The 25,041-nt window shown below is 62.3% G+C and overlaps 1 protein-coding gene across 2 annotated transcripts in view; it reads left to right on the top strand.

Moving 5' to 3' along the window:
* Positions 1 to 2,254: 2,254 nt before the first annotated feature.
* LOC118641141 (proline-rich protein 5) overlaps positions 2,255 to 25,041 on the top strand; it is an 88,935-nt gene continuing 66,148 nt past the window's right edge. The window contains exons 1-6 of one of the 2 annotated variants that reach the window (XM_036278202.1): positions 2,263 to 2,672; positions 11,104 to 11,184; positions 15,972 to 16,020; positions 17,181 to 17,238; positions 21,708 to 21,799; positions 22,181 to 22,321. In XM_036278202.1, coding sequence (XP_036134095.1) covers positions 2,536 to 2,672; positions 11,104 to 11,184; positions 15,972 to 16,020; positions 17,181 to 17,238; positions 21,708 to 21,799; positions 22,181 to 22,321 — 558 coding nt within the window. In that variant the 5' untranslated portion in view covers positions 2,263 to 2,535. Of the gene's footprint in view, positions 2,673 to 11,103; positions 11,185 to 15,971; positions 16,021 to 17,180; positions 17,239 to 21,707; positions 21,800 to 22,180; positions 22,322 to 25,041 lie in introns of both variants that reach the window. The other variant, XM_036278201.1, reaches the window with a different exon arrangement.

The following is a 25,041-nucleotide window of genomic DNA, read 5'->3' as shown; positions in this document are numbered from 1 at the left end:
GAGCCTGCCTCCAGCTTGGGAAGGCCTCACCGGGCCCGTCTCACCGGGCCAGCACCCGTGCTCTAACTCCGTTCGTCCAGGATGGCACCTTTCTCTGGTGTTTGTGCCAATGCGGTCCAATCCCTCCCTCCTGTGAGACAGGTGTGGCTCCAGCCATTCAACCAAAGACTGCTGCGTGCCTGCTGCGTGAGGGGCGCCCGGTGCGCGGGGGGCACCGAGTGTCGAAGTCACCACTGTTCGGCGTATGGCATAGGACAAAAAAGCCACCAAATGACCAGAGGGCGACCTCTGAGTCTCACCCAGGGTAAAGGTAGTCAGGGGACGGGAAAGACATGCTGGGGGGCGAGGGCACAGGTGGGGGAGGCTCTTTCAAGCCCTCCAGGCTTTGGACTTGATCCTCAGGCCGTGGGAACCGGAACCCACCAGGATGCCAAGCAAGGATCTCTCCGACCACCGTGAGGAAGAGAGGTGTCCTGTGTGGCCCCCTTACTGGAGGGGGGGTGAGGAGGTGTCTCTTCCTGGCCAGAGACACCAGCAGCTCTGCCTAGAGAGGTGACAGTGGAGGTGGAGGAGGCAGAATCCACAGGTGTTTCTAACGGGGTGAGAAGCCACCAGGGGCTTGACTGGGTGACCACGAGGAAGGGGCACCCGTCAGGTCACGCGGGCCTCAGCCTGGGAGATGGCAGCCCGGGGGCCGAAGGTGTCCACACCCTCGATTTTGAGCTGAGAGTCTATCTGCAATGTCTGCCTCCCTGGGACAAGGGTGACGCCTGGCGCACAGTAGGAGCTCAGGAAGTGCTAGTGATTTGACCTGGACAGGGTCTGCTCTCAAGACTTTACACCCGGATGGGCTCTCCTGGCTCCTGGGGCCGCAGGAGACGCCCCTTCGCTGCTCAGCTGGGCCTTGGCCAACCCCATCCACTGCCTCCTTCACGCTGAGTGCAGGTTTCTGTCTGGGTGGGAATAATGTCGCCCCACAGTGTGTCCCACCGAGCTGGCTCCTGAACAGCTGTGCCCCACCCCCACCCCACGGGAGGGAGCCTCTTTCCCAGGGAGCAGGTGCTTGGTCTCCGCCAGCGAGGGTGCACACACTCTGGGATAGGGGACCCAGGGGCCTCTGGGTCTGTCTCCCTCTTCTGTACAACATGGGGTAGGGGCTTTCAGCATCCTTCTCATGCTGAGATTCTAGGACAGCCCCTCCTCGCCCCCCATGGATTCACAGGGCGGTGGGGGGATAGCATTTATGGGAAGACATGGGGCTGGGCTCTGGTGACACCAGGACCTACTCAGCACGGGCGTAGCTCCAGGAGAGGCCAGGGCGGGAGACCAGGGCACAGCTGCGGTCTGATGATGGGGGCAGGGGGTGGGTGGACCCTGTGGGGATCCCAGAAGCCGAGCGGGTGGGTCTGTGCCGTGTACTCAGGAGGCCTGGGTTAGGCCCCGCTCTGTCATTTGTTGACCGTATGACATTGGGCAAGTTGCTTCACCCTCTGAGCCCGCTTCCTCAACTGGGAAATGGGAAAGTCCTCCCTCCTCCAGGGGGACTGGCCTGAGATCAAGCATCTGAAAGAGCTGTGCCAATCGGGCAGGGGGCTCCCCGCAGTGAGGTTACTCTTCACTAGCTATGGGGACTTAGGGAACCCACTTGCTCTTATCATCCCAAAGACCTGGGGGGGGGGGAGTAGCCACAGCTTTGCAGGTCTCTGCCCTGGGGAGGCCACTCCTGATTCCCCCAAGCCCCCAATTTGGCAACTCCTCCAGGCCAGAGGAGGCTGGTTCGAGTAGCCAGGTGGGTGGGGTCCTGGCCTGAGGTGCCCCAGGGCGCTGGAGGCTTTGCCTGTTTTCATGGGAACCACGGAGAGGTCCCTGTGGTAGGATCTTGAGGGATCTGTGTGAACACAGCCTTTGTGGGGAGGGACGGGGAGGAGGGGTGACTGTGGTTGAGGCACTGCGGGGTGGGGGAGTTCAGGAGGGGCGTCAGGAGGCGCTTGGGGTTGGGTGGTTCCTACGTGCGTGTTGGTTTCCTGCGGGCACGTGTGGTCTTCGGAAGAGCGGAGCGGGTGGAGCACACCCGGGAGGGGACAGGCTGGGGGGGTTTGAGGAAGAGGCGCCGGCCTGGCCCCCAGCTCACGGCTCCGCCCCCGTTTTGGCCCCGCACAGCCCCGCCCTCTTTCCCGCTCCGCCCCCGGCCTCAAGCCCCGCCCCGCCCGGCCCCGCCCCCGGCCGCAAGCCCCGCCCGCCCGGCCCCGCCCCCGGCCTCTGTTTGCGCCGGGTCCGCGCTGCCCGCCGTGCTCCTGGCGCTCCACGCTGCCGCTGCTCCGGGCAATGATTAACCCGGAGGGCCGGCCGGCGCCGGGCCCGGGGCGGAGGCGTGGAGCCGGGGCGGGCCCCCGGAGGGCCGCTCGGCTTCCTGCTGTCTCCCAAGTTTCCTCGTAGTGAGCGCAGCGCCGGCCGGGGCCCGCGGCGCGGCTGGGCGCGTGGCGCAGGGCGCGGCGTCCGACGCGCGTGGGCGCGGCGCGGGCCGCCGGGGTCACCATGAGGACTCTCCGCAGGTTGAAGTTCATGAGTTCGCCCAGCCTCAGTGACCTGGGCAAGAGAGAGCCGGCCGCCGCCTCCGCGGACGAGCGGGGCACGCAGCAGCGCCGGGCCTGTGCCAACGCCACCTGGAACAGGTAAGGCCGCGCCCTCCCGGCCCCGAGGGCCCGGGCCCAAAGCCGGAGGGCGGGAGCCCGCGGTCCGGTCCGCGGGCGAGGACGAGCCCCTGCGGGGAGCGGTGCGTGGACACCACGCACTTCGCAGTTCGCAAGAACTTGCTCCGCCGGAGTTGGGCGGGCGGGAAGGGAAGTTTAGTGCAACGTGTTTCTAGGACGGAGGGACCGCACCACGGACCCGGGCTGGTCCCGAAGCGCCCGGCTCGTGGGGGCTGGGGTGGGCGAGAGCCCGCGTGCCGGCCTCCCACCCGTGGGCTTCCCACGTCTCCGCTGCAGTGCTCATGGCAACCCGGGAGATAATACAGCAGGAAGTATTTTTCCCATTTCGCAGATGAGCCTCCCGGGCGCAGTCGGTCGGTTGCTGCTGCGCTTCCTGTCTCTGCGCTCAGATGGGGTGGGCGGGCGGTTTTCCCTCGAGCGGCCCCTGGTCCTCCCGGCTGTCAGCAGGGGTGCAGCAGCTGCCCCGCATTCCTCAGACGACCCTCCCCCAGGGGCCATTCCCAGACAGGCAGGGGCGTGGGAAGTCCCTCCACCCTCCTAGCTTTGTTTGAAGAGCAAGGCTGGGATCCGGAAAAGAGATGGTTTATTTAGTGGGATTCCCCAGCGTGGCTGTTCACCGGCCCTTTTCAAAAATAGATATTTCCACCGAAAGGAAAACGAGGAGGAGAGTGAGGTGGTTTGGGGGGGCTGTGGATGCTGTCCCCCCACCACATACACCTGGCAGTGAAATCCTGCCCGGTGTTCCTCCAGCTGTGGTCTTGGCCAGACTTCATGAGCATCGTGGTGGCACAGGGCTGCCAAACTGAGACCCTCCGAGCACCAGGCAGGACACTTTGTCACCCACCAGTGCTTGTCTTCAGACCCCTCCCAAGTTGCAAACTGCTTGAGGGCTGGGACGTGTCTGCCTCAGTTTCCCTAGCTGTCAGAGCATGCACATTCCTTCTCACAGGACCCATGTGGGGACAGTGGAAGAAACACTCTACTGGGGAACCTCATGGACCCAGTGACTGCACTGTTTTTAACAGCGGTTTTATCCTCTTGGAGCTGAGGAGACAGAGCTGCCTGCCTGCTCCTGTGTCTACTGTGGTTTCGTGGAAAGAGCCAAACAGACTTAGTTCCAGTCCCAGCTCTGCCTCTTCCCTGCTGTGTGGCCTTGAGAAAGTCACTTACCCTCTCTGCTCCCTAATTTCCTTACCCATAAAGTGGGCTGTTGTAGGGATTAAATGTGAAGATGGGTGTTAACGTTCTCGGCACAGTGTCTGGCGTGTAGTGGGTCCTCTGTAACTCATAAGTCAAGCCCGAACTCATGTCGGGGTGGGCTTGTGGGGTTGAAGTTTGGGGCGGCTCCTCGGGAGTCTGCTGGTTCCTGAGTTTTCACCCACTGCAGCTTCGTGAGCCGCACCCTTTGTGGTCAGCCCCGCTGGGGTCCCCCGGGCCAGTGGGGAACCCTGGGGCCAGCTCTGAGTCTTCTGGGAGAGGCCACCTGGGTCCCTCAGCCTCTTTGCACTTAAGGGAGCTTTGGAGCTTCAGCTCTGTTCTGTTCCCGGGCCTGGCAGGCGGCAGAGGAACATGCCCTTCCCCACAGCGAGCACCTCAAGGCTCCCGCTCAGCTGCCCCCCAACCCTGCACTTCTGTGGGTCAGTCCCCTTCATGTCCCGCGGCTCACTTTGCCACCAACATAGCCCAGGGAGGTACAGAGGGGGACACAGAGCCCTGGGAGACCAGCCCACGGAGAACAAGGCCGAGCCCGAGTCCTCCTGTCCCCTCCCCAGGCAGAGGAGGGGCTGAGCCAAGTGGAGCCTTCTCCTGCCAGGGCCTGCGCAGCTCTAATGGGGCCGGGGCCCGCTGGGCTCTGCAGTGCTCCCTGCCGGGCCCAGCGGACAATAGCCGCACCAGAGGCAGGACCTGCTGCAGTCCGTCCTGCCTTGCTGAGTCGACTCCCCGTTTTGAGTCCAAATGTACCCCCTTTTATCTGTGTGATCACGTTAGTGTCCTGGGGCCCCTGTACTACATCACCACAAACTGGGTGACTTAAAGCAACAGATTTATTTTCTCATGGTTCTGGAGGCCAGAAGTCCAAAATCAAGGTGTCAGCGGGGCCGTGCTCCCTCCGGAGGCTCCAGGGGAGGGTCTTCCCTGCCTCTCTCCCAGTTCCCGGCGGATCCTTGACTGGTGGCCACCTCACTCCAGTCTCTGCCTCCATTTTGTGAGATTGGAATCCGTGCATCTCTTAGCCATGCAATCATTCATTCTTTTTAAATTTCTTTATTGATTTTAGAGAGAGGGGAGGGGAGAGGGAGAGAGAGAGAGAAACATCGATGGGAGAGCATCCATTGGCCGCCCCGCACTGGGGATCTGGCCCACAACCTGGGCATGTGCCCTGACCGGGAATCGAACTGGCGACCTCTTGGTGCAGGGTCGACGCTCAGCCAGTGAGCCACACCGGCCCGGACGTTTGTTCCTTCTTTCACTCGTTCACTCATTAACTCTCCAGCACTGGGCTGAGCCCGGGGCATCCGGTCAGCAGAGTCCACAGCCGCCCAGAGCTTCAGTCCAGGCCTCCAGGGAGTATACAGGACACAAGTACACCAGTGAGGTGTTTGCAGGTTGGCTTTGGTGCTAGGAGCAAGGTAAACCCGGTGACACCGCCTGCGGGCCACACGCGCTGCGGCCCGTGTTCCGTTCCCTCCGGTCGGGGTGCAGAGCGTTTGAGAGGTGGGTGCCAGGCTGGCCGCCCTCGCAGACTGTCAGTTGGAACAGGGTTGTTTCCCCGGCACCTGCTGCTCTGTGAGACAGGCGTCTCCCGTGGGCCAAGCCCCCGTGGGCCAAGCTCGGTGCTCGGGCTGCAGAGGCTGGGTGGGGGGAGGTTAGAAGGCCACCTGCCGCTCCCATCGGAGTCCCTCATGCCCCCCTCCTCAAGGTGGGGACCATGTATGTGTGGGGCCTCCCTCTCCATGAAGTTTCTGTTGTGAGAGATGAGGGTGGAGGGAGCTCCCCAGAACCCACCACTGGTCCCCTACACCTGCCTTTGGGTCAGAGGGTGCTAACCGCTGTGACATCCTGCTCCTCGCTGGGCCCGGATCTGCCCGGATGCTGGAGGCTCGGAGAGCCCGGTGCAAACCCCACCGAGATGCAGGATGGATGAGAGCTGAGCGTGGGCAGGAGGGCGCGGGCCCACGGGTGCAGGTGACACGTCCCTCTCCCCACAGACCCGCCTCCGAGGCTGGGAGCTCGCTGTCAGCTCATGGGGTCTGGGGGCTGAAGCCACAGCCCAAGGACACGTGTGAGTTCGTGTCCCACTGGGGCTGGGCGATGTTGGTTTGTGGGCGAGAGCTCAGAGGTTGGAGCCCGCCCCCCGGTCTACACTGCCCTGGCCCCACCCCACAGAGTGCTCCCCACCCAGACCTCAGCATTGCTGAGGGGCCATGACATCCTGTCCCCCAGATGGTGTCGCCCCATCCAGACTCAGGTAGGAGGAGCACCTTTCGTCCCTGAAGCAACTCAAGGTGGGACTCACGTCGCCCGTCTTGCAGACCAGGCTCAGAGAGTGACAGGGACCCTCCGGGTCCAACTCCAGAGCCTTCTGCCGCCGTGGGGGTTGCTGAGAGGCCAGAGGAGGTGGGTTGAGAGTGGGGGTCAGAGGCTAGTGAGGGCCTGTCAGACCCCCACCTCCTCGCTGCAGGTCGGGCCCTAGATCCCGAGTCCCTGCCCCTCTGAGGCAGCCTGCGTGTGGTCAGTGGAGGAATGATCCCCCAAGATGCCCACACCCTGGCTCCCCAGAACTTGTGAGTACGTTACCCTGTAGGGCGAAAGGGACTTTTCAGGTGTGGTTCAGGATCTTCGGAGAGGGAGAGTATCCGGGGGCCCGGTGTCCCACAGGGGTCTCTAGGAGAGGGAGACTCGGATGAGAGATGGAGGGACACGCTGAGGGGAGCAGAGCTGTGGATGGAGGGAGGAGCCGAGCCAGGAATGCGGCGCCTCTGGGGCCGGGAAAGGTCAGGTTCTGCCTTGGAGCCTGCGGAAGGAGCCAGCCCACCCACACCTTGATTCCGGTCCCGCCGGAGACTTTCCAGCTGAGAGACCTGCAGAGAAGCAACTCGACTTGCTTTAAGCCTCTAGGTCTGTGGTCAGTGGTCACAGCGGCCGCAGGACAGCCACACACAGGGCTTCCCTTCCTCCCACCAAGTGCCCTGGCCACCACCTCCCCCACCCACAGCGTCCATCTTCCCCTCTGCAGCCGAGGGCAGGTGGGTCAGAGCCCACGCAGGTGCCCACCTCCAGGCAGGTGAGCCCCTTGCCTGGAGCGGGGGTCAGCGGGGGGCCTCCTGCTCAGGCAGCAGCCCTGGGGGTGATTTTAAGCCAAGGTGGACCGGAACCAGGGTGTGAGTGATACCTGTTTGCTTGGAGCAGGTAAAACTGCCCACAGGTCTCTTCTCACCCCCACCTCCCCGGGGCTCCAGTCAGGGCCTAGGTTGGGGCAGGACTGTCCCAGGCACCTGCCTCTGTGCTTCCCACCTGCGCGTGCAGAGGAGGCGGGCCGTCCCCCGCTTCATTCCTCGGGGCTGGGCACGACCCCGGGGCAGAGAGGAGGACGCTGGCTCCCCGGTCACCCTTGGCGGGCAGGGCAGGGGCACGCTAGAGGGGCCCTGCTGAGGAGCGGTCGGTCCTCTGGGCACCACACAGGGAGAGGGGACACTTGCGGAGGCCAGGGCCAGAGAGGGTAGGGGCCGAGGAAGGGCAGGGCTCCACCTCCAGGGGTCCCCAGATGTCCCATCAGCCTGACCCACCAGAGACGAGGCTTTGGGCGGCCCCCACCCACTCACTTTCTGCCCGGTAGGTGGGCAACACACAGGTGATACTGGGCCGGAGAGCCCGCAGTGGGGGTCCTAGGGCCCGGAGCCCCACAGTTGGCCCCTCCTCACAGCCTCACGTTTCCCCAGTCCTGGGCAGCCTTCCCACCAGCCCCATCCTGGGCACCCTGGAGCCTCACTGAGGGTCCTGACCTCGGCCCTGTGCCCACCCAGTGCTCAGGCAGGAGAGGCTGGGACTTGGCCCTGCGTCCCGCCTTCCTGCCTGAGGAGGGGACCGGCCCCATGAGCGGTCGCCCGGTGAGGAGCGGCAGCCGGAGGGAGGCGATGGGTCAAGGTCTCTCCTGGGAGTGCCAGGAGGCCCCCGCAGTTGCCCTGGGACCGCGGCCCTCCCCTGGCTGGGCCTGCCCACCCCTGGTCTAGGAAGCAGCGGGCACAGCTGGGGTTTCACTTCTGTTTTGGGGTTGACAGTCGCGGGAGGTCCTCTCACCCTCTCTGCCCTTCCTCCCCCAGTGGCTCACAGCGAGGTTTTCTGTTTACCCAGCTCGGACTTTGAAAGGAACACGGAACCTCAGCCGGAGAGAAACGGGAAGGAGCTGGGTCCTGCCTGCGCCCCGGCCCGACTCCCACTGCCACGTCTGGGAGGGAGGACGGTGGGCCCGGGGCTCCAGGCTGTCGCCTCCGTGTTCAGCGACCTGGGTGTGACAGTCCCCCCTGGTACGGTGGTTAGAAGGAAGAGATTGAGAAAACCACAGAGCAGGTGGCCGAGCTGTTGGCAATGCCCCTGGGGTCACACCCCTCCCCAGAGCCGCTGCTGACCCACACCGTGACCACCCGCGGCGTGCTGTCACCTGCCCTATTGTCTCCTTTAGGGGCTGTGATTAGGAACCCCGTTGTGTGGATGGGGACCCTGAGGCACAGGCGGCCGGAGTATTTGTCTGAGACATACGCCAGGAAGCCCAGAGCTGGCGTCCAAACCCACACCCACCTCCGAAACAGCCTGGGTGGGGGCTGGAGGTGGCCGTGCGGATGGAGGGCTCAGGGTGACCCTGGGTGGGCGGGGCTGCTCAGACCCAAGTGCTGACAGATGCGAGGTGTTGCCTCCTCACCACAGATCCGCCTTGGGTGACGCTCTGCTGCCCCCGTGCCAGGTGCGTGGGGACTAATTAGTAACCCAAACAGGAGACGGGGTCGGGTACTCTCCCCACACAGGTGTGAAGGAGGCACCTGGCCTCCTGGGGGGTTGGGAAGTGGGTGGAGGCCAGCCTCCAGATGAGGGAACCGCAGGGACAAAGGCCAGGAGCAGGGGAAAGGTGGTGCGAGAGTCATGGAGGGGCCGAGCCCTGAGGGGTGCAGCCTGCCCGCCTGGCCTTCCAAAGCCATGTGGTGTAAGGTCACCTCTGGACGGGGGACCAGAGTGGGCCTGGGTCCCTCCAGAAGGTTTAGGGGGCGAAGAGGAAGGACAGCAGGGCTGGTAAGCGTACGTCCCTGAGAACACAGCTCTAGGCCTGGGGGTCACCGAGGCCTCGAGGGCCTCCGGGCTCCACCTGCCTGACTCGGGTCCCAGGGAGACCTTGGCCAGGTCCCTCTGAGCTTCCAGAGTGGCTGGTACACCCCACCCCAGACACACAGCTGGGTGGGGCTCCCACACAATGTCTCCACCCCCAGCAGCCCCCACAGGCTGGGGGGGGTCCCCAGCTGCTTCCTAGCAGCCATTAGATTTCCCATTGGGTTTTTTCTTTTTCTGTCTGTAAACGGGGAGCTGGGCCCACCAGGGACTTGGAACAGGCGAACCCTCTCCTGGCCTGACCGAGCACTGAAGCTGAGCCCTGGCCAGGCCGGCATTTCATCCGAAGCACCTGGGGGCAGGCACACACGCGACCCCGTTTCCTAGACAGGAGACAGGTTCGAGGACTTGTGTCCCTGGTCATGTGAATAAGCAGCATTCCAACGCCGGACCCGGAGTCGTCGGGCTCCCTGGGTCAGGTGGCGAGCGTCCAGTGTGGTCTCAGAGCCTGGCCCAGCTGGGGTCAGCTGTGGAACCTGGGCACGTCCCCACACTGCTGCTTCACCCACCGGGGACGTGGGGCCCCTCCCCTGCCCTGTCTACAGAGCCAGGACCCAGCACAGACCTGGCTCCCGGGGGAGGCCGCAGGGGCAGGGCAGCAGCTGTTGGGCGAGTCTGGCTTCCCAGACGGAACTCTGCCTCTGAGCCTCAGTCTCCCCATCTGAAAAGTGGACAGCCAGTCCATGTTTTTGGGAAGGGTGGAGCTGGTGAAGGCAGACAAGGGCACCAGAGCTCGGTGGCCACGGCCCGCTCTGTGATGTGGCCAGCAGCGTGTGTCCAGCTGTCCCCTGCACACCGAGAGCCATGCAGCCAGTCCGAAGTGGTGAGGTTCAGAACCAGGGTGGAGGGTGGTGGGACCTGGTTCTCACCCTTGGGAGCGGCGTGGCCAGTGGGAGGTACAACAGGAAAGTGAATCAGCAAAGTGCTGGGACATGAGTCTACACAGGGAGGGGAAGCAGTCAGGAGGGCTTCATGGAGGTGGTGGTCTCTGAGTCAAGGCTCCATTATGAATAGCTGCTTGCCTAGTAGGCAGAGAGAAGAGGGGCCCTCCAGGCAGGAGAGGCAGGGGAGACAGAGACCCAGAGGTGTGGTCCCCAGGCAGCTCCAGCACTTGGATTCGTGTGTAGGATGCCCGGGAGTGAGGGAGGGGAGCATTCTCTCCTGAGGAGCCTCGAACGCCACATCCAGGCCTTGCTCTGTGCCTGCTGGGCGGTGGTGCCTGGGCAGGGGAGTGACCGGCTGCAGCAGATGTGGGGAGGCCGGTAGGCGTAATCCGAGGTCCGGGCGAGCGGGGAGGGGCCCGGGGCTGGGAGGGAGAGGAGGCTGCAGCAGAGATGGAGGAGGCGGGGTCGATTGGATTTGGAGGGTGAGTGCGTCAGGATGAATTTCATCAGATACCATGCTGCTCTCTGAGCCGGGCGCAGGGCACACAGTCCGGAGCAGCACAGGGCCCTGCGCTCGGTGGTCGCGGTGGAAACGATGTAGCAGATCACACAGAAGCAGGCGGCCGCCTGTGAGCTGAAGGCAGGGACAGGGGGAGGACCAAGCAGCAGAGAGGACCTGCAGGTGGCTCCCCCGGCAGGGCTGGTGCAGATCAGGGAGGCGGGCCGCAGGGGCACCTTGAAGCCCAGGGCGAGAAAGCCAATGGGACTTGGATACTTTGGGGGACGAGAGGCCATCAGAGGGTGGCCCCAGTTTCTGGGCTTGGAGGGTTCAGGAGCACGGAAAGGGAAGCAGAATATGTGTGGGGTCCATAGGGTGTCCTGGAGAGGTGACAGGAGGTTGCTGGGGCGCAGGATCTTGGGGTCAGATTGGGAACTGAGGTGCTGGTGTGGGTCGGACCCTGCGGGTCGACGGGTCCCTGCTCTCCAGGTGCCCTGTCTGACCGAACGGCCGGCCGTTCTGCTCCCTGACCCGGGCAGGAAGGCTGCGGCGGAGAGGGGCCGAGGGGAGGTCCGGGGGAGGCCGGAGGGTCCGGGGGCGCCTGGACTCAGCACTCCTCTCTCCCCACCTGCAGCATCCACAACGGGGTGATCGCCGTCTTCCAGCGCAAGGGGCTGCCCGACCAGGAGCTCTTCAGCCTCAACGAAGGCGTCCGGTGAGTGGCTGTCCCGTCCGGTCCCAGGCCGGGCCTGTGAGAGGCAGGGGAGGCTCTGCCAGGGTGGGAGCCCCGCCAGGCACCCCCTACCCGTCCACCAGCCTCGCCCACGATTCCACCCTGACAGCTGCAGGAGGCAGTGACCGCCGTGGGGACGACAGTTCCCGGGCTGCGGGCCTTCAGCACCCCTCCCGAGCACATCCGTGCGGGGGACACAGGGCGGGACTTGGACAGTGGCTCAGAATAACGCCCACATTCCCCACTGATGATGAGCATCAGGAAAGATATTTATTCTGTGAGAGAGGAAGGGCCCACCTGCCTAATGACGGGAGTGTCGTTCCGGAAAAGCCATTAACGCCCGCCGCACGCCCCTCGTTCCTGAGCGGCTGAGGAATGAGCACTTGGGAAGGAGCCCCGGACAGACTGGCTTCCAGGGACTCTGCCGGGCCAGCCCGGTAGTGCTGTGTTCTAGGGGAGCGGCCACAGCTCAGAGAGGGCGAGGGACTTGCCCAGGGCCACACAGCTGCTACCAGGAGGCTTGTGCCGCCTCCGTGCTGTTCCACCCCTGTCGTGCAGACCTCGTCCGCTCAAGGCGGGAACAGAAGGGTCATTGGGGCGGGTCAGCCCTCCCCACCCCAGCATGACAGCTGGAAGGGTCCTTCTGGGCAGATACACTGAGGCTCAGCGAGGGAGAGCAGGAGCTTGTTGACCTGGGCAGGTTTTCTCAGGCTCATCTGAGGACCACAGCAGCCCCGGGTCCCTGCTGTGCCTCCGCTTAGGGAAAGGGGTTTTCTCGCAAGGCTGAAGAAGCTGCTGGATGTTTAAACAACAGAACATAAGGAAATATTTCTAAACTCCTGAGCAAAGCACAACCCTCCAGCAGTTTCCGCACCTCCCCACCAGCAGCATAAACAGAGTCGGGGGGCGGGACGGGACACTGTGACCCCAGACCACATGCCCCTGTCAGCCCTCGGGGACAGTCCAGAGCAGTTGGTCTCCCTTAGGAGTGTCTGGTGTGGGGGAGGCAGAAATGTGCCCCTGGGCCCCGGGATCCCCACCCCCGACAGCCCCATGATTCTTTCTTAAGAAACAGGTAGAGGTCAGGTGACGTGAGCTGCGGAGCTCCTGGCCAGTTAGGTTATTGGGGCAACTTCGTAGCCAATCCAGAACTCAGTGCCAGGCACTGTTAAGTAATAACAACAGCCTTTCTTTTGAGAGTTTGCTCTATGCCAGCCTTGTGCCATGCCTTAAACTCCTCATGGCACCTCTGAAGAATGGGCACCTTGTTTCATTTTACAGATAGAGAAACTGAGGCACAGAGATCGTGCGTTGCTCGAGGTCACAGGACTAGTCAATGGAGTCAGGACTTAGACCCCTGACCCCAGGGCGTGTGGGTCCTTCAGGACTGCCCCCTCCCCCCAGCTCTTCTCCATCATGTGGCCACATTAAATTAAGTGGATTTAATTGCGCATTAAATCCGTAATTGGTGATTAGCTTTGATCCCACAAGAGCCTGTGACTGACGACGTCCATTGCCTCGTCATCCGAATTGTCCTCTGGTTCTCGAAGGTCGTTGGGAGAGAAAGCTGTGCCCAGGCGTGGGCAGGGCCAGGGTGGTGACTAGTAACAGGACCCTGACGTCTGCCCATCACCCCCCCCCCCCATTTTATATGTATATATATCTTACTTTTCGGTATAATTCACTCTTTGAAAAGTAACAGTTCAGCCCGGCCGGTGTGGCTCAGTGGTTGAGCATCAACCCAGGCACCAAGAGGTCACGGGTTCAATTCCCAGTCAGGACACATGCCCAGGTTGTGGGCCTGATCCCCAGTGGGGGGCATGCAGGAGGCGGCCAGTTGATGTTCTCTCTCATCGATGTTTCTGTTTCTCCCTCTCCTTTCTTTTTTCTCTAAAATCAATAAAGAGCCCTGGCCGATTTGGCTCAGCGGTTAGAGTTTCGGCCTGCGGTCCAGAGAGACCCAGGTTCGGTTCCCACTAAGGGGCACGTACCTCAGTTGCAGTTTGTCCCCGGCCCTGGTTGGGTTGTGTAGGTGGCAACCACTCGATGTGTCCCTTTCACGTCCATGTTTCTCTCTCTCTCTCCCTCCCACTCTGTCTGAACAAAAAATGGAAAAAATGTCCTCGGGGGAGGATTGAAAAATAAATAAAATAAAATCAATAAAGAAAAAAAATTTTTTTAATAATAAGAAAAGAAAATGTACAGTTCAGCGTTTTAGCATATTCACAAATTTCTGCAGCCATCACCTTATTTAATTCCAGAACATTTTCATTACCCCCAAAAAACCCTGTTCCCATTAGCAGTCGCTCCCCATTTCCCCCTCCCTCAGCCTCTGGCAAACACCTGCCAACGCTCTGTCTCTGTGGATTTGCCTGTTCTGGGCACTTCGTGTAAAAGGAATCACAGTGCTCACGTGGCCTTTCATGGCCGGCTTCATCCACGTTGGAACCGGCATCAGTACTTCATTCCTTTTTATGGCCACGTAATATTCCATTGAATAGAAAACACACCATTTGGTTTCTCATCCGTCTGTTGATGGACATTGGGTTGTTCCCACCTGCTGGGAGTGATGAGTAGTCCTGGTGTGACATCATGTACAGGATTTTGTGTGGACATGTGTTTTCATTTCTCTTGGGTCTCTACCCGGAGTGGATTTGCTGGGTCATATCACAGCCCTCTCGGAGCTTGGTGAGGAGCTGCCCAGCTGTCTTCCACAGTGCTGCACCATTCCACATGCTCACTAGCTGAACCAGGACTCAGTTTCCCCACATCCTCACCAGTACTCATTTTCCACTCTGGGTCTAACAGTACTGGGGGGGTGAAGTGCCATCTCATGGTTTAGATCCCCTGATGACATGACTGGGCATCTTCTCGTGTGCTTATTGGCCACTTTTGTCTCTCGAGGGGAATGTCTGCTCACATCCTTGGCCCATTTTTTTTAGTTGGCTTCTTTGTCTCCTTATTGTTGAATTATAAGAGCTCTTTATATATTCTGGATCGAGACCCTTACCAGGTACTGACTTGCAAATCTTTTCTCCCATGCCATGAGCTGTCTCTTCACTTCCTTGGTGGTGGCCTTCGATGCACAGAAGTTTGACTTTGATGACGTCCAGCGTGTCCACCTGGTCCTCCTTGATCCGTTCCCTCGCCCCCCCCCCCTTCTGAGGTGCACACTTGCACGATTGTTTTTCTAGGTAGAGAAAAACCTTAGAGACTTAGGCGCTCTGGGTCGCAGAGGATCTAACTTAAGGATCCAGACCTCTTTGCCCTGGTTTCTGTGGCATCGCCAGCGAAGGGCCCATCGCGTGCCCATTGCGTGCCCCACCTTGTGAAACCGACTGAGGCCCAGGTGCCTGCCTGTGCGCACCTGTGGAAGGCCACCTGCCCCACGTTTAGTGGCCCACGCTGCTGTGCACTCTGGGTTCTTGTGCCTGTCCTGTCCCCCACAGGCTGGGTGTCTGTGGGACGGACTCTGTGTGACATTCAGTGTGACAGCCGCTGGTCTCCTTGGAGAGAATCTTGTGTCCTGGGGGCTGGGCAGGAGCTCTGCTGTGGTCCTGAGGAGCCCCTCCTGGGTGAGATAGATTGTCCATCCTGCCACAGCTCGTGTGAGGTCCTGCCAGCCCTCGCTCCCAGCACCCAGCATGCCCTCTGGGCTCAGGACAAGGCAGACATGGCCTCTGCCTTCTGACCCATTAGCCCAGCCCATGGCTGTCTCCCCTCGGTGACACCCCGGCTGTTCCACCCAAAGCCCTTCCCCTAGGTGGTGTCCCTTTGTTCCCGGCACGCGCAGCTGCCTTGGGGTGTGGGTCCCCCTTTCTGCGCTGAGGGAGCCAGTCCTCTGCCCAGCCCAGGTCGGGCAGCCTTCCGGCAGCCTGTCAGCAGGCCCAGGGCCCCAGTTTCCACGTCGGTGGCATGAACATGGTCCCCACCGAGCAGGGCTCCGGCTGGAGTCACCTGTGCGACCTCCCCTCTCTGCCGGGAACCCTCGAGCTCGGGCCAGGGAAGAGGGGCTCCCAGGTGGCCGTCACTCCGGGCGGAGTCCTACAGAACCGGCAGGGAGGCGTTAGCGGTGGGAATCACACTGGTTGCTGACCAGTGTCACTAGTGAGCACCTGCGTGCAGGCGCTGGAGGCTGATGGCGTGGCAGTCGGCCGTGTTCCCCACCGAAGGCCACCCTGCAGACGGCACGGTCAGCAGCCGCGGCCTTGAGCTCAGGGCCGTGGCCCGTCCTCACCCCTGCCCTGGGTTCACGAGGTGTGAGTGGAGGAAAGGGCTCCCCTAGAGCCAGCCCGCTTCCGGCCCTTGTGCGCTGCTGGCCTGCTGGGTCCTCCAGAACCTTCCTTGCTTCCCTCCCCCCTCCCCTCCTCCCCCATCCACGCTCACACCTGCACTCGCCGACGGGGGACAGGGCGAGAGGACTCGACAGCTCGTGGCCAAGGGTCTGCCATGACCTCAGTTTCCCCCAACCCTCCTGCTGCACCTTCTCGGGCCACAGGGAGGTGCCAGGGAGGTGCCAGGGCTCCGCCTGCTCTGGGACGTGGGCAGGTGGGAGCGGTGTCTTCCCAAGAACCTGTGAGATAGTGGCCGCACTGGCCCCTTTCCCTGGGGACCCTTCAGCTCCCTCTGTGGGAAGTGACGTGCCCAGCCCTCACATCGGGCTGAGGGGCTGTGTCCCGCTGGCCCTCGGCGGAGCTCCTGGGGCCCCCTTGCTGCCGCTGCTGGGCTCCGGCTCCCACCGCCTCACTCCTGTCTCCTCCGGCCCACAGGCAGCTGCTGAAGACAGAGCTGGGGTCCTTCTTCACGGAGTACCTGCAGGTGGGTGGTCTTGCGTCCTGAGCTGGCCAGAGGGACGGGGGTCACTTCCTCTCCATGGCCACATGGAACACTAGTTCCTGGGCCTCCGCCGCGCTGTGACTCAGTTTCCCCATTTAGCCACCGCGGACGGTTGTGCAGGTTGCACGATCAGGTTCAGGTGAAGCCTTAGCACTGCGCCTGGTGCCTGGCAAGACTCGGGGCAGCTCTGTTACTGCTGGTGCACCTCCCGGAATGTCAGTGGGACCCCCGGCGTCCACGGGGTGTCGGTGTCGCCCAGGCCCCTCTGTCCCAGGCGCTGCCATGCATGGCATTCCTGGCCCCCATCGGGGCGGCCGGCCTGCTGGGTTGCTGAGCACACGGACCTGCCGCGGTCACGTGGCCTGGTGGAGGCGCGGTTCACCTGCTATCCTTCAAAGTGGACAAGTGTGTTTCGTGTGTTCACACAGTTGTGTGACCTTCACCACTGTCTAATTCCAGAACATGTCGTCACCCCCCCCCCCCCAAAGAAACCCCAGTTGGTCATCAGCCCCCATTCCCCTCCCCCGCAGCCCCTGGCTGAGGTGCTTTCTGGCTGGATTTTCCGAGCCTGGGCATTGCAGGGGATGGACTCACACACTGTGACCTTCTGTGTGTGGCTTCTTTCGCTGAGTACAGCATTTTTGAGGTTCTTCCATGCCTCGTTCCTTTTTACAGCCAAATACCCCACTGTCTGGGTGCACCCCGTTTGTGCGTCCCCCTGCCTGTGGGTGGGGGCTGGGGCATTTATGCCTCGGCTGTTGTGAATGGTGCCGAGCCCACAGGGTGGCATCCGTCTTCAGCCAGTGCCCAGGGCAGCATGCACAGGGCCCCGTGGTGTGCGCCCCACGGTACTGACGCAGGCCCGGCCCCCCGGCCCCCCGTGTTGTGGCGCAGAGGCTGCCTGCCGGTCGGCTCAGCTGAGGCTCCAGGCGCCGCCTGCCTTGTCACAGGCCCTGGTGGGTCATTGTCGTGTCCCCCGGGGGGAGCTGAGGCTCAGGCTCCGTGGCAGCCGAGGTGGGATGTCCGTGAGCCCTTCCCTCCTGGGCCTCGGCTGCGTGGTGGTGGACTCCTGGGGGCCCTGCTCGCTGGGAAGCCCAGGGCACCCCCGCGGCGGTGACAGCGTCTCTGTGTGTGCCTTTCAGAACCAGCTGCTGACCAAAGGGATGGTGATCCTGAGGGACAAGATCCGCTTCTATGAGGGTGAGTGGCAGCCCGTGGCCGGGCCGGTGTGCGGGGCCGCACTGCTGGTGGGTGGCCGCTGGGCATCGTGGTAGCGCAGGGACGGCGGCGCAGCAGGAGCCTGTGGGAGCCACGCGCTGCGGCCTCGCCTCGGCCCCAGGTCCTGGCGGGAGGTCACGGCTCTCCTGCTTGGGGGGGACAGAAGCGATGCGTCAGGGGCAGCAAGGCTGAGACCTGGCCCAGGAGGCCCGAGAGAGGTCGCGGAGAAGGCCTCTGCCGCACCCGCTGCCCACAGCAGCCAGAGAGCCGCCGACCTCCGAGGCTCGCGGGGAAGTGGCTTGAGGCTGGAGCAGGTGCCGATGCCTGGGTGGGGCTGCTGGGGCCTCTCTGCTGGGCGCGCTGGGAGCTCTCTCTCTTTTTTTTTCCTTTATTGATTTGAGAGAGAGAGGAACAGAGAGGTAGAAACATCAATGAGAGAGAACATCGATTGACCACCTCCTGCACGCCCCCCACTGGGGATTGGGCCCACAACCTGGGCATGTGCCCTGACCGGGAATCGAACCGGCGACCTCTTGGTGCAGGGTCGACGCTCAACCACTGAGCCACACCGGCTGGGCAGGGAGTTTTCTCTTTTAATGCCCACCCCACCCATGAGGCCTTTGGGTCATTGTCCCTGTTGCACAGCTGGGGAGCAGTCCAGTGATGACAAGCGATTTGTCCATGGCCACCCCACAGATAGGAGCAGAGGCAGCGGGATTCAAGCCCGGGCCAGCCTGACTCCGGAGCACACACCCTTTGCCCTTCTCGTGGCCCATACAATCCAGTCTCTGCTCGGCTCAGGCCTCAGCAAGTAGGGGAGGGTCCTGGCCGACCACTGTCTCTCCCTCCTGCAGGCCCTGAGCCTCAGCGGCCCGGGCCGTGGCCCGGCACCCTCGGGCTCCCGACATCCGTGGGCCCTGGGGCAACAACCAAAGTGTGTGCCTCCTTAGGCTAGGGAGAGGTCAGAGTGTTGGAGGACCCAGCCCAAGCCGATAGCCTTTGCCAAGGGCCTGCTGTGTGCCAGGCTGTGTTGGGTTCGGGTTCCGTGGGTGCTTGTTGGGCACCTGCTATGCACCGAGCACCGGGCACATGCTTACTCTGCTAGACTCTGTCCTGACTCTAACTCACTGGAACCCTGCCCCCCAACCTCGTGAAGAAGGCACCATGTTGTAGCCACTGAACATGCGGGAAAACCGAGTCACGGTGGGTTCAGTGGTGCCCAGGCCACGTGGCTGCTGCATGGCACCCTGGCTCCTGAGCCCACGCTCTTCTCTGCCGCCCAGGATGCCTCCTCAGGTCCCCACTCTGACCCTAAAGGGGGTGTGAGTCCATTGTGCAGAGGACACTGGGGCCTGGTGTGCTCTGGGTGAGCTCGGGGCTGCGTGTCCCGCTCCTCCCACGCCCCTTCTGTGCGTATCCGTGGACGTGGCTGAGGCAGGAGCCTGAGAAGGACCATGAGAACCCCAGAGGTGGGGGCGGGGGGACAGCCCCCAGGAGTCCTGGGCCAGCTTCCTGGAGGAGGCAACACCTAAACCTGCAGGACGGGCCAGCGCGGACGCAGCACCTGGGGGAGACGCCCTCCCACGCCCCTCTCCTGACTCGGCACATTCCGGCGGTGTCTGCGCCTCCCACCAGCTGCAGCCCAGGGGAGCTGGGATCGGCGGAGAAGGGGAGCTTTGTGCGGCTCGGTGGACTCCTGCCCACAGTGCCGAGCCCGCCAGGCCACCCAGCAGGGAGTGCCAGCCCGGTCCAGACCCCAGGCCTCAGGGACGGACCGGAGCCCCAGGCTGGAGGCCAGAGGGCCTGGTGTCCGGTTCCCGTCCAGCCACAGACACATTTCCCTGTCTGAGCACTGCGGGGTGGTCAGGCCCCGATGGCCTGGGGGACCTGGAAATGGAGGAGACCCAGACCCTGCCCTAGCAGGGCCTCACATCCAAGGGCCAGACAGTGCAAGTCCAGTGTGCCAAATGTCAGGGCGAAGGGAGCCCTGGGAAGAACGGATTATTTTCACATTGGCAGTCAGGGAGGGCTGCAAGGAGGCGGTGGCCTTTGCGCAGAGCCTCAGAGTGGGGTCAGGTAAGGACGACGTCTGGCCTCCTCCAGCCCTGGGAATGATCACCGACCCCCACCCCAAGGACAGCCTCAAGGGCCTCCTCACCTCCCACCCAGGCTGGGCCGCAGGAAGAGCTCGCTCTGGAGACTGCGCCTGTGCCCGCCTGTGCCCGCCTGCCCTCGCCCGTGCCTCTGCGGGCCAGGGGGCAGCCCCAGGCCCTCGCCGCCTGCCCCTCTCGCCAGCCTGCCTGGAGACCAGCCCAGAGGTGGAGGCTCCTCCCCGGGACCCGTCCGACGTGTAGGTTGGTCTCAGCGTGATGGCTGATACAGGTGGACTGCAGCTGCAGCTGCCGACCCCCTCAGCAGCCAGGCCCGTGGTCACCCGAGCGTTCCTGAGACGGGCGGAGGCCGAGCCGACGCCCACTGGTTCTGGTCTCCAGGCCCTCACATTGGCCCTCAGCACTCAGGAAAGGAAGACGGTGAAGGAAGACGGACCCACCCGGGGCAGAACCAGCTCGGCCGCCACGCTGCCTGGGTCCTGCTGACGTCAGCAGGGACAGAGCTCACCTGGTCGTCGTGACAACAGCCAGCGTCTTCTCTTAGCCCCGTGCACGCGGGATGGTGCCTGCGCCCATTTCACAGGGAACTGCACTGAGGCTCGGGTGCGGGGCTCCCCTGGTGCCCCACAGCAAGGCTTGGACTACTGCAGCCTACTGTCACCCCCGACAACCCCAGCGCCCCCAAACCACATCCCCAACGGAAAGCCTGGCCAGCTAGTGAGACTGCTCCCGGCCTCGGCCGGCGTGCGGCTCTGGCCGGGCCTGGACTCCGTGTTTTACATCATCTGCTTTCTGCTGCGGTTCCAACCGGGGGCCGGCCAGTGGCCCGAGCTCAGCGGACACTGGCCTGGCCTGCGCCCAGGGCCACCCCACAGCCGGCCTGGGGACTGAGCTGTCTTTCTTCTTGCCGGCGATGGCGGGACCTGAAGGGACCTCTGTGTTCTGGTAGAGCCTCTGGGGCTGCAAGCACCCCGTCCCACCACAGACCCAGGTGTGGGCCCCCGGGGAGGCCGGGAGCCTCATGCCAGCAGACACAGAGGCGGGACCCCCCTCGCGGCTGGGCTGGGCCTCCCGGGCGGCCCCCACCAGGCTCCCCTCCCAGAGCCCCAGCACCTAAACAGCCCCAAGACTTTACGGGCGGAGGGAGTGGGGCCCAGAGCCCAAGGAAAGTGAGAGGAGAGGCCAAGGCTCTTGTCTGGCTCTCGTTCCCATGGAAACCTCCAGCAGCCAGGCAGAAGCAGTGCAGTCTGGGAGACCTGCCAGCCAGGGGCACTGGCCCCTCCTCACCCGGAGACGCCCACCACGCCCCTGCTGATGACTAGTCTGGCTTCCAGGTGGGGGTCGGCTCCTCCTGGCCCCAGTGGCTCTTCATCCTAACTCTGCTCTTTCCAGTGGAAAGGCTGAGGGGTCAGCACTCTGCATTTCCTGGGGGATCCCGGAGCCAGCCTGGGGACACCTCGGCTCTCCCATCCCCCAGGGACTGTCCACCCTGAGGGTGGCACTGCACCTTCCCAGGGCTGGCAGAAATGCCTGCAGAGCCTGTCCAACTGCCTACTTTCCACACATCTGCTTTTGTGGTTCACACACCCAGGGTGTCAGTCAGTCCGGCAAGCCATCCTGAATCATCTTGGATAGCACCTCCTCCAAGAAGCCCTCCCTGCCTTCTCCTCTCCTCCTCTCCTCCTCTCTTCTACCAGGGGCATGTTGCTACAGTTGGACATGGTCTCCCTGGCTCCACAGATCCCTCCTCAGGCAGCCTGGGCTGGCAGGGACCCAGGCCCTTGAGAAAGAGACTGAACCTCTCGGAGGCTTGGTCTCTTCACTTGTCCAGTGAGGTCACCCCTTGTCCTGTCCTCATACTTGCTGTCCAGTGTCCTGCTTCTTTGTCATGTGATGGGCCTGGGACTGTTGGGGCTCAGCTGGGGGTGTCAGGCCTGGTGCCGTGTAGGATGTAAACATCTGTGGGATGTGCAGACTGGCGGGTGAGTGGAGGGAGAGAAGGGTGGACGGATGGGTGGATGGATTCACGTCCCTGGTGGGGCGGTCAGGAGGGTCGGATGAGGCACCCGCCGGCATTTGTTCTGCCCTAGCTCATGTCACCCCTCCGGCTCTGGGGGGGGGGCCTGTTGTTACTGCCCATGTTACTACTGGGGAAGCCGAGGCACGGACGTGCTCTGTGCCCTTGACCTCGGGGGCCTGCCTCGGCGCTTCCTGACCCCGGAACCCCGCCTGAGCTGCTGCACCCTCCCGTGGACGGAGGGATGACCTCTGGCCTGGGAGGGCACGAAGTGTCTGCCGAGCCCATTCGGCACAGGCGGTGACGGCTCCCTGTGCCCACAGGACAGAAGCTGCTGGACTCGCTGGCCGAGACGTGGGACTTCTTCTTCAGCGACGTGCTGCCCACACTGCAGGCCATTTTCTACCCGGTGCAGGTGAGCCGCCTCACTCCAGACCTCAGCCTGGGGGGCAGCCCCCTCCCCTCCCTGCCCCGGGCACGCCCCCTCCCCTCCCTGCCCCGGGCACGCCCCCTCCCCTCCCCTCCCTGCCCCGGGCACGCCCTCTGCCCCTCCCCCATTTCGCTGTCTGTGCCACTCAAACTGGTTCCCGCCCACAGATGGAAACAGGTCTGCCCCTTCCTAAGGCCCTAGGAAGCCTGCGCAGCACGTAGTAGGCCCAGCGCCTAGTAGGGGCTCTGTGTGTGACCAGCACCCTTCCTGGCGCGGGGTGGCGGGTCCTCCCCTGTGTCTGGCCCCAGGACCGGAGGGGGCGGAGGCAGGGCGGGTCTCTGACCGGTGGGCGGGGCTTGTCCGCAGGGCAAGGAGCCGTCGGTGCGGCAGCTGGCCCTGCTGCACTTCCGCAACACCATCACCCTGAGCGTGAAGCTGGAGGACGCGCTGGCCCGCGCCCACGCCCGCGTGCCTCCCGCCATCGTGCAGATGCTGCTGGTGCTACAGGTGGGCGCAGGCCGGGCTCCCAGAGGCGGCGCCTGAGGCCGGGGTCGGGGTGCGGGAGTCAGCCGCGGAACGCTGTCGGGAGGAGCCTGAGAGGGAGAGGGAAGCAGGAGGGGGCTGGCCTCAGCCTGTCCCCTGGGAGCCCAGGAGTGTGACCAGGATCAGAATCGTCCCGGGGAAGGGGGGCCTTTGCACCCCTCATCAGTCAGTCCCTGGGGTTGTGGGCCGCCTCTCTGAGGGGGATGGCTTTCATCTGAACCAGCAGCTCTGGTGAGGGGACACTGCGAGCTGTCGGCAGCCACACACCCAGCAGCCCTTCTGCCGCACCCAGAGCCCTGTGGCAGCACAGCACAGTTTGCTGGCCTGTCTCACTGTCACAGGGCCGGGTGGGCACCGCCAGCCACCCCGCCATCCACGCAGGGAGATGGCGTCCCCACCAGGAGCCCAGCACCCGCCCCCGAGTCTGCCCAGCTGCAGCCTGTTCATGGTTCTGAGCCCCCCATGCATGTGGAAATCCCACGGAACTGGGATCCATGAGGTGGTCCTGGGCCCAGGCGGCCTGTGAAGACCCCAGAGCAAGGGCAGCTGGTGGGTGTGGAGGCTGAAGGTTCAGGGGCCGCACTGCTGTGAACTGAGGTCCTGGCAGCTCCGGGGGCCAAGCCTGCCTCCCTCGTGGGACTTCAAGGCTTTGGGTCAAACCTGGAGCCGGCTGAGGTCGGGAGCCCTGAGGGTCTTTGCCTCTCCTGCCTGGCAGGGCGGGTTCATGGATAGGAGAGAGGTCAAATGTCACGCCCTCAAGATGCTCCTGGGAGCAGGCGCCACACGGCTGGGAGGTAGAGCCAAGGAAGAAGGTCACACCTTGATCCATGAGCCCCATCCTTGTGGGTGGCCAGGCTGGGGTGGTGCTGTCCCCTGGGGGCCGCTGTGCCCCACAGCCTTCTGGACGTGGCCCCTTTGCCACCCAGACTATCTTCCTTCTGGTTACGCCCCCAAACCACGGTCTTTCGCCGTTGCCCCCCCTTGGCCCGCACTGTGAAGGATCTTGTCCCAGCTCCCCAGTGAACCCGTTCCCCTGTTTACAAGTCCCAGATGGGTCTGAAGTCATGGCTGAGGACCTACCATGTGCCCCCGCTTCCCCTGCAGAGCTGCAGTGCCTTCTCCCAGGGTCCCAAAGTTCAGGGAACAGCCATGCATCTGAGTGCCCACAAATAACGCAGCCCCTGGCCCCCCGCTTCCTCTCCGCAATGGGGAGCAGAGACCAGACTGCGTCCAAGTTCTGGAAATGAAATGACAAAGTTTATGAAAAGCCCAGCACAGCTCAGCAGTGTTACCCTCATTTACGTCACTAACTGGGTGCAGAGACAGGTCCGGGGAATCTGGGGTCTTTTATGTTCGTCTGGAGGATGTATGGGGCCCCCCGTGAATCCCACTCCCTCCTTGTTCAAACACACCTGGGTCCACGTGGTCTTTAGTAACGTCTTTTCTTTTTCTTCTGATAGTAGTCGTTTACATCTTTGTCTTTTTTCTTAATTAGCCTGGCTAGGGGTTTATCGATTTTACTGATCTTATCAAAGAACCAGCTTTTGGCCCTGGCCGGTTTGGCTCAGCGGTTAGAGCTTCAGCATGTGGTCCGGAGAGACTTGGGTTTGGTTCCCGCTAAGCTCGTACCTCGGTTGCCGGCCCCGGTTGGGGTCGTGTGGATGGCAGCCACCCAGTGTGTCTCTCTGACGTTGATGTTTCTCTCTCTCTTTTCCTCCCTCTCCCTTCCTCTCTGTCTGAAGATAAATGCAAAAGGTGCTCTCAGATGAGGATTAAAAAAAAAAAAAACCAGCTTTGATTTTGTTGCTTTTTTCTGTTGATCCCTGTTTCCAATTTCATTGATTTCTGCTGTCTTATGTTTTAAATTCTGTTTACTCCAGACTTAATTTTGTCTTCTTTGTGTAGTTTCCTAAGGTGGAAGCTTAGATTATTGGTTTAGATCTTTGAGTTTTCTAGTATACCCATTCAAGACTATAAACTTCCCTCTAAGTACCGCTTTTGATGCATTTTATAAGTTTGGATAAGTTATATTTTCATTTAGTTCAAAATCTTTTAAAATGTTTTTTGAGACTTCTTCTTGGACGTATATGTTATTTAGAAGTGAGTTATTTAAACTCCATGTTTGGGTATTTTTCCAGTTATCTTTCTGGTATTGATTCCTGGTTAAATCTCACTGTAGCCTGAGACATTGTGTGCTTTGTTTTTGTTTCTTTATTTCCTAAGATGTGTTTTGTGGCCCAGAATGGGGTCTGTTTTGGCGAATGTCCCATGTGGGCTTGAGAAGAATCTGATTCTTTGTTCTTGGGGGAGCTAGCTAGCGATGCGTTACGTCCGGTGGGTTGGCGGTGGCGTTGAGCTCGGCTGTGCCCCTGTGATCCGCCGGCGGGATCTGAGCTTCTGAGAGGGGCGTTGAGTCTTCAGCTGAGAGAGTAGGTTTGTGTTTCTCCTTGAAGCTCTTAACTCTGCTTCCTGTAGTTCGCGCTCTGTTCGGCTCGTGTATCTGAAGGATTGTTATGGGCCTTGGAGCATCGACCCCTTTGTCATTATGTAATGACCTTCTGTGTCCCGGGTACGTCGTTGGTCTGGAGCCTGTCCTGTCTGAAGTCAGCACAGCTCCTCCTGCCTTCTGGCTGGTGTTAGCACGGCACAGCTTTCTCCCCCCTTCCTCTTAGTCTGCGTGTGTA

This window comes from Molossus molossus, unplaced genomic scaffold (assembly GCF_014108415.1).
Source record: "Molossus molossus isolate mMolMol1 unplaced genomic scaffold, mMolMol1.p scaffold_m16_p_26, whole genome shotgun sequence".
NCBI classification, from domain to species: Eukaryota; Metazoa; Chordata; class Mammalia; order Chiroptera; family Molossidae; genus Molossus; species Molossus molossus.
Note: the sequence above shows the minus strand (reverse complement) of the source record. Positions and strands in the feature narration are given on the sequence as shown.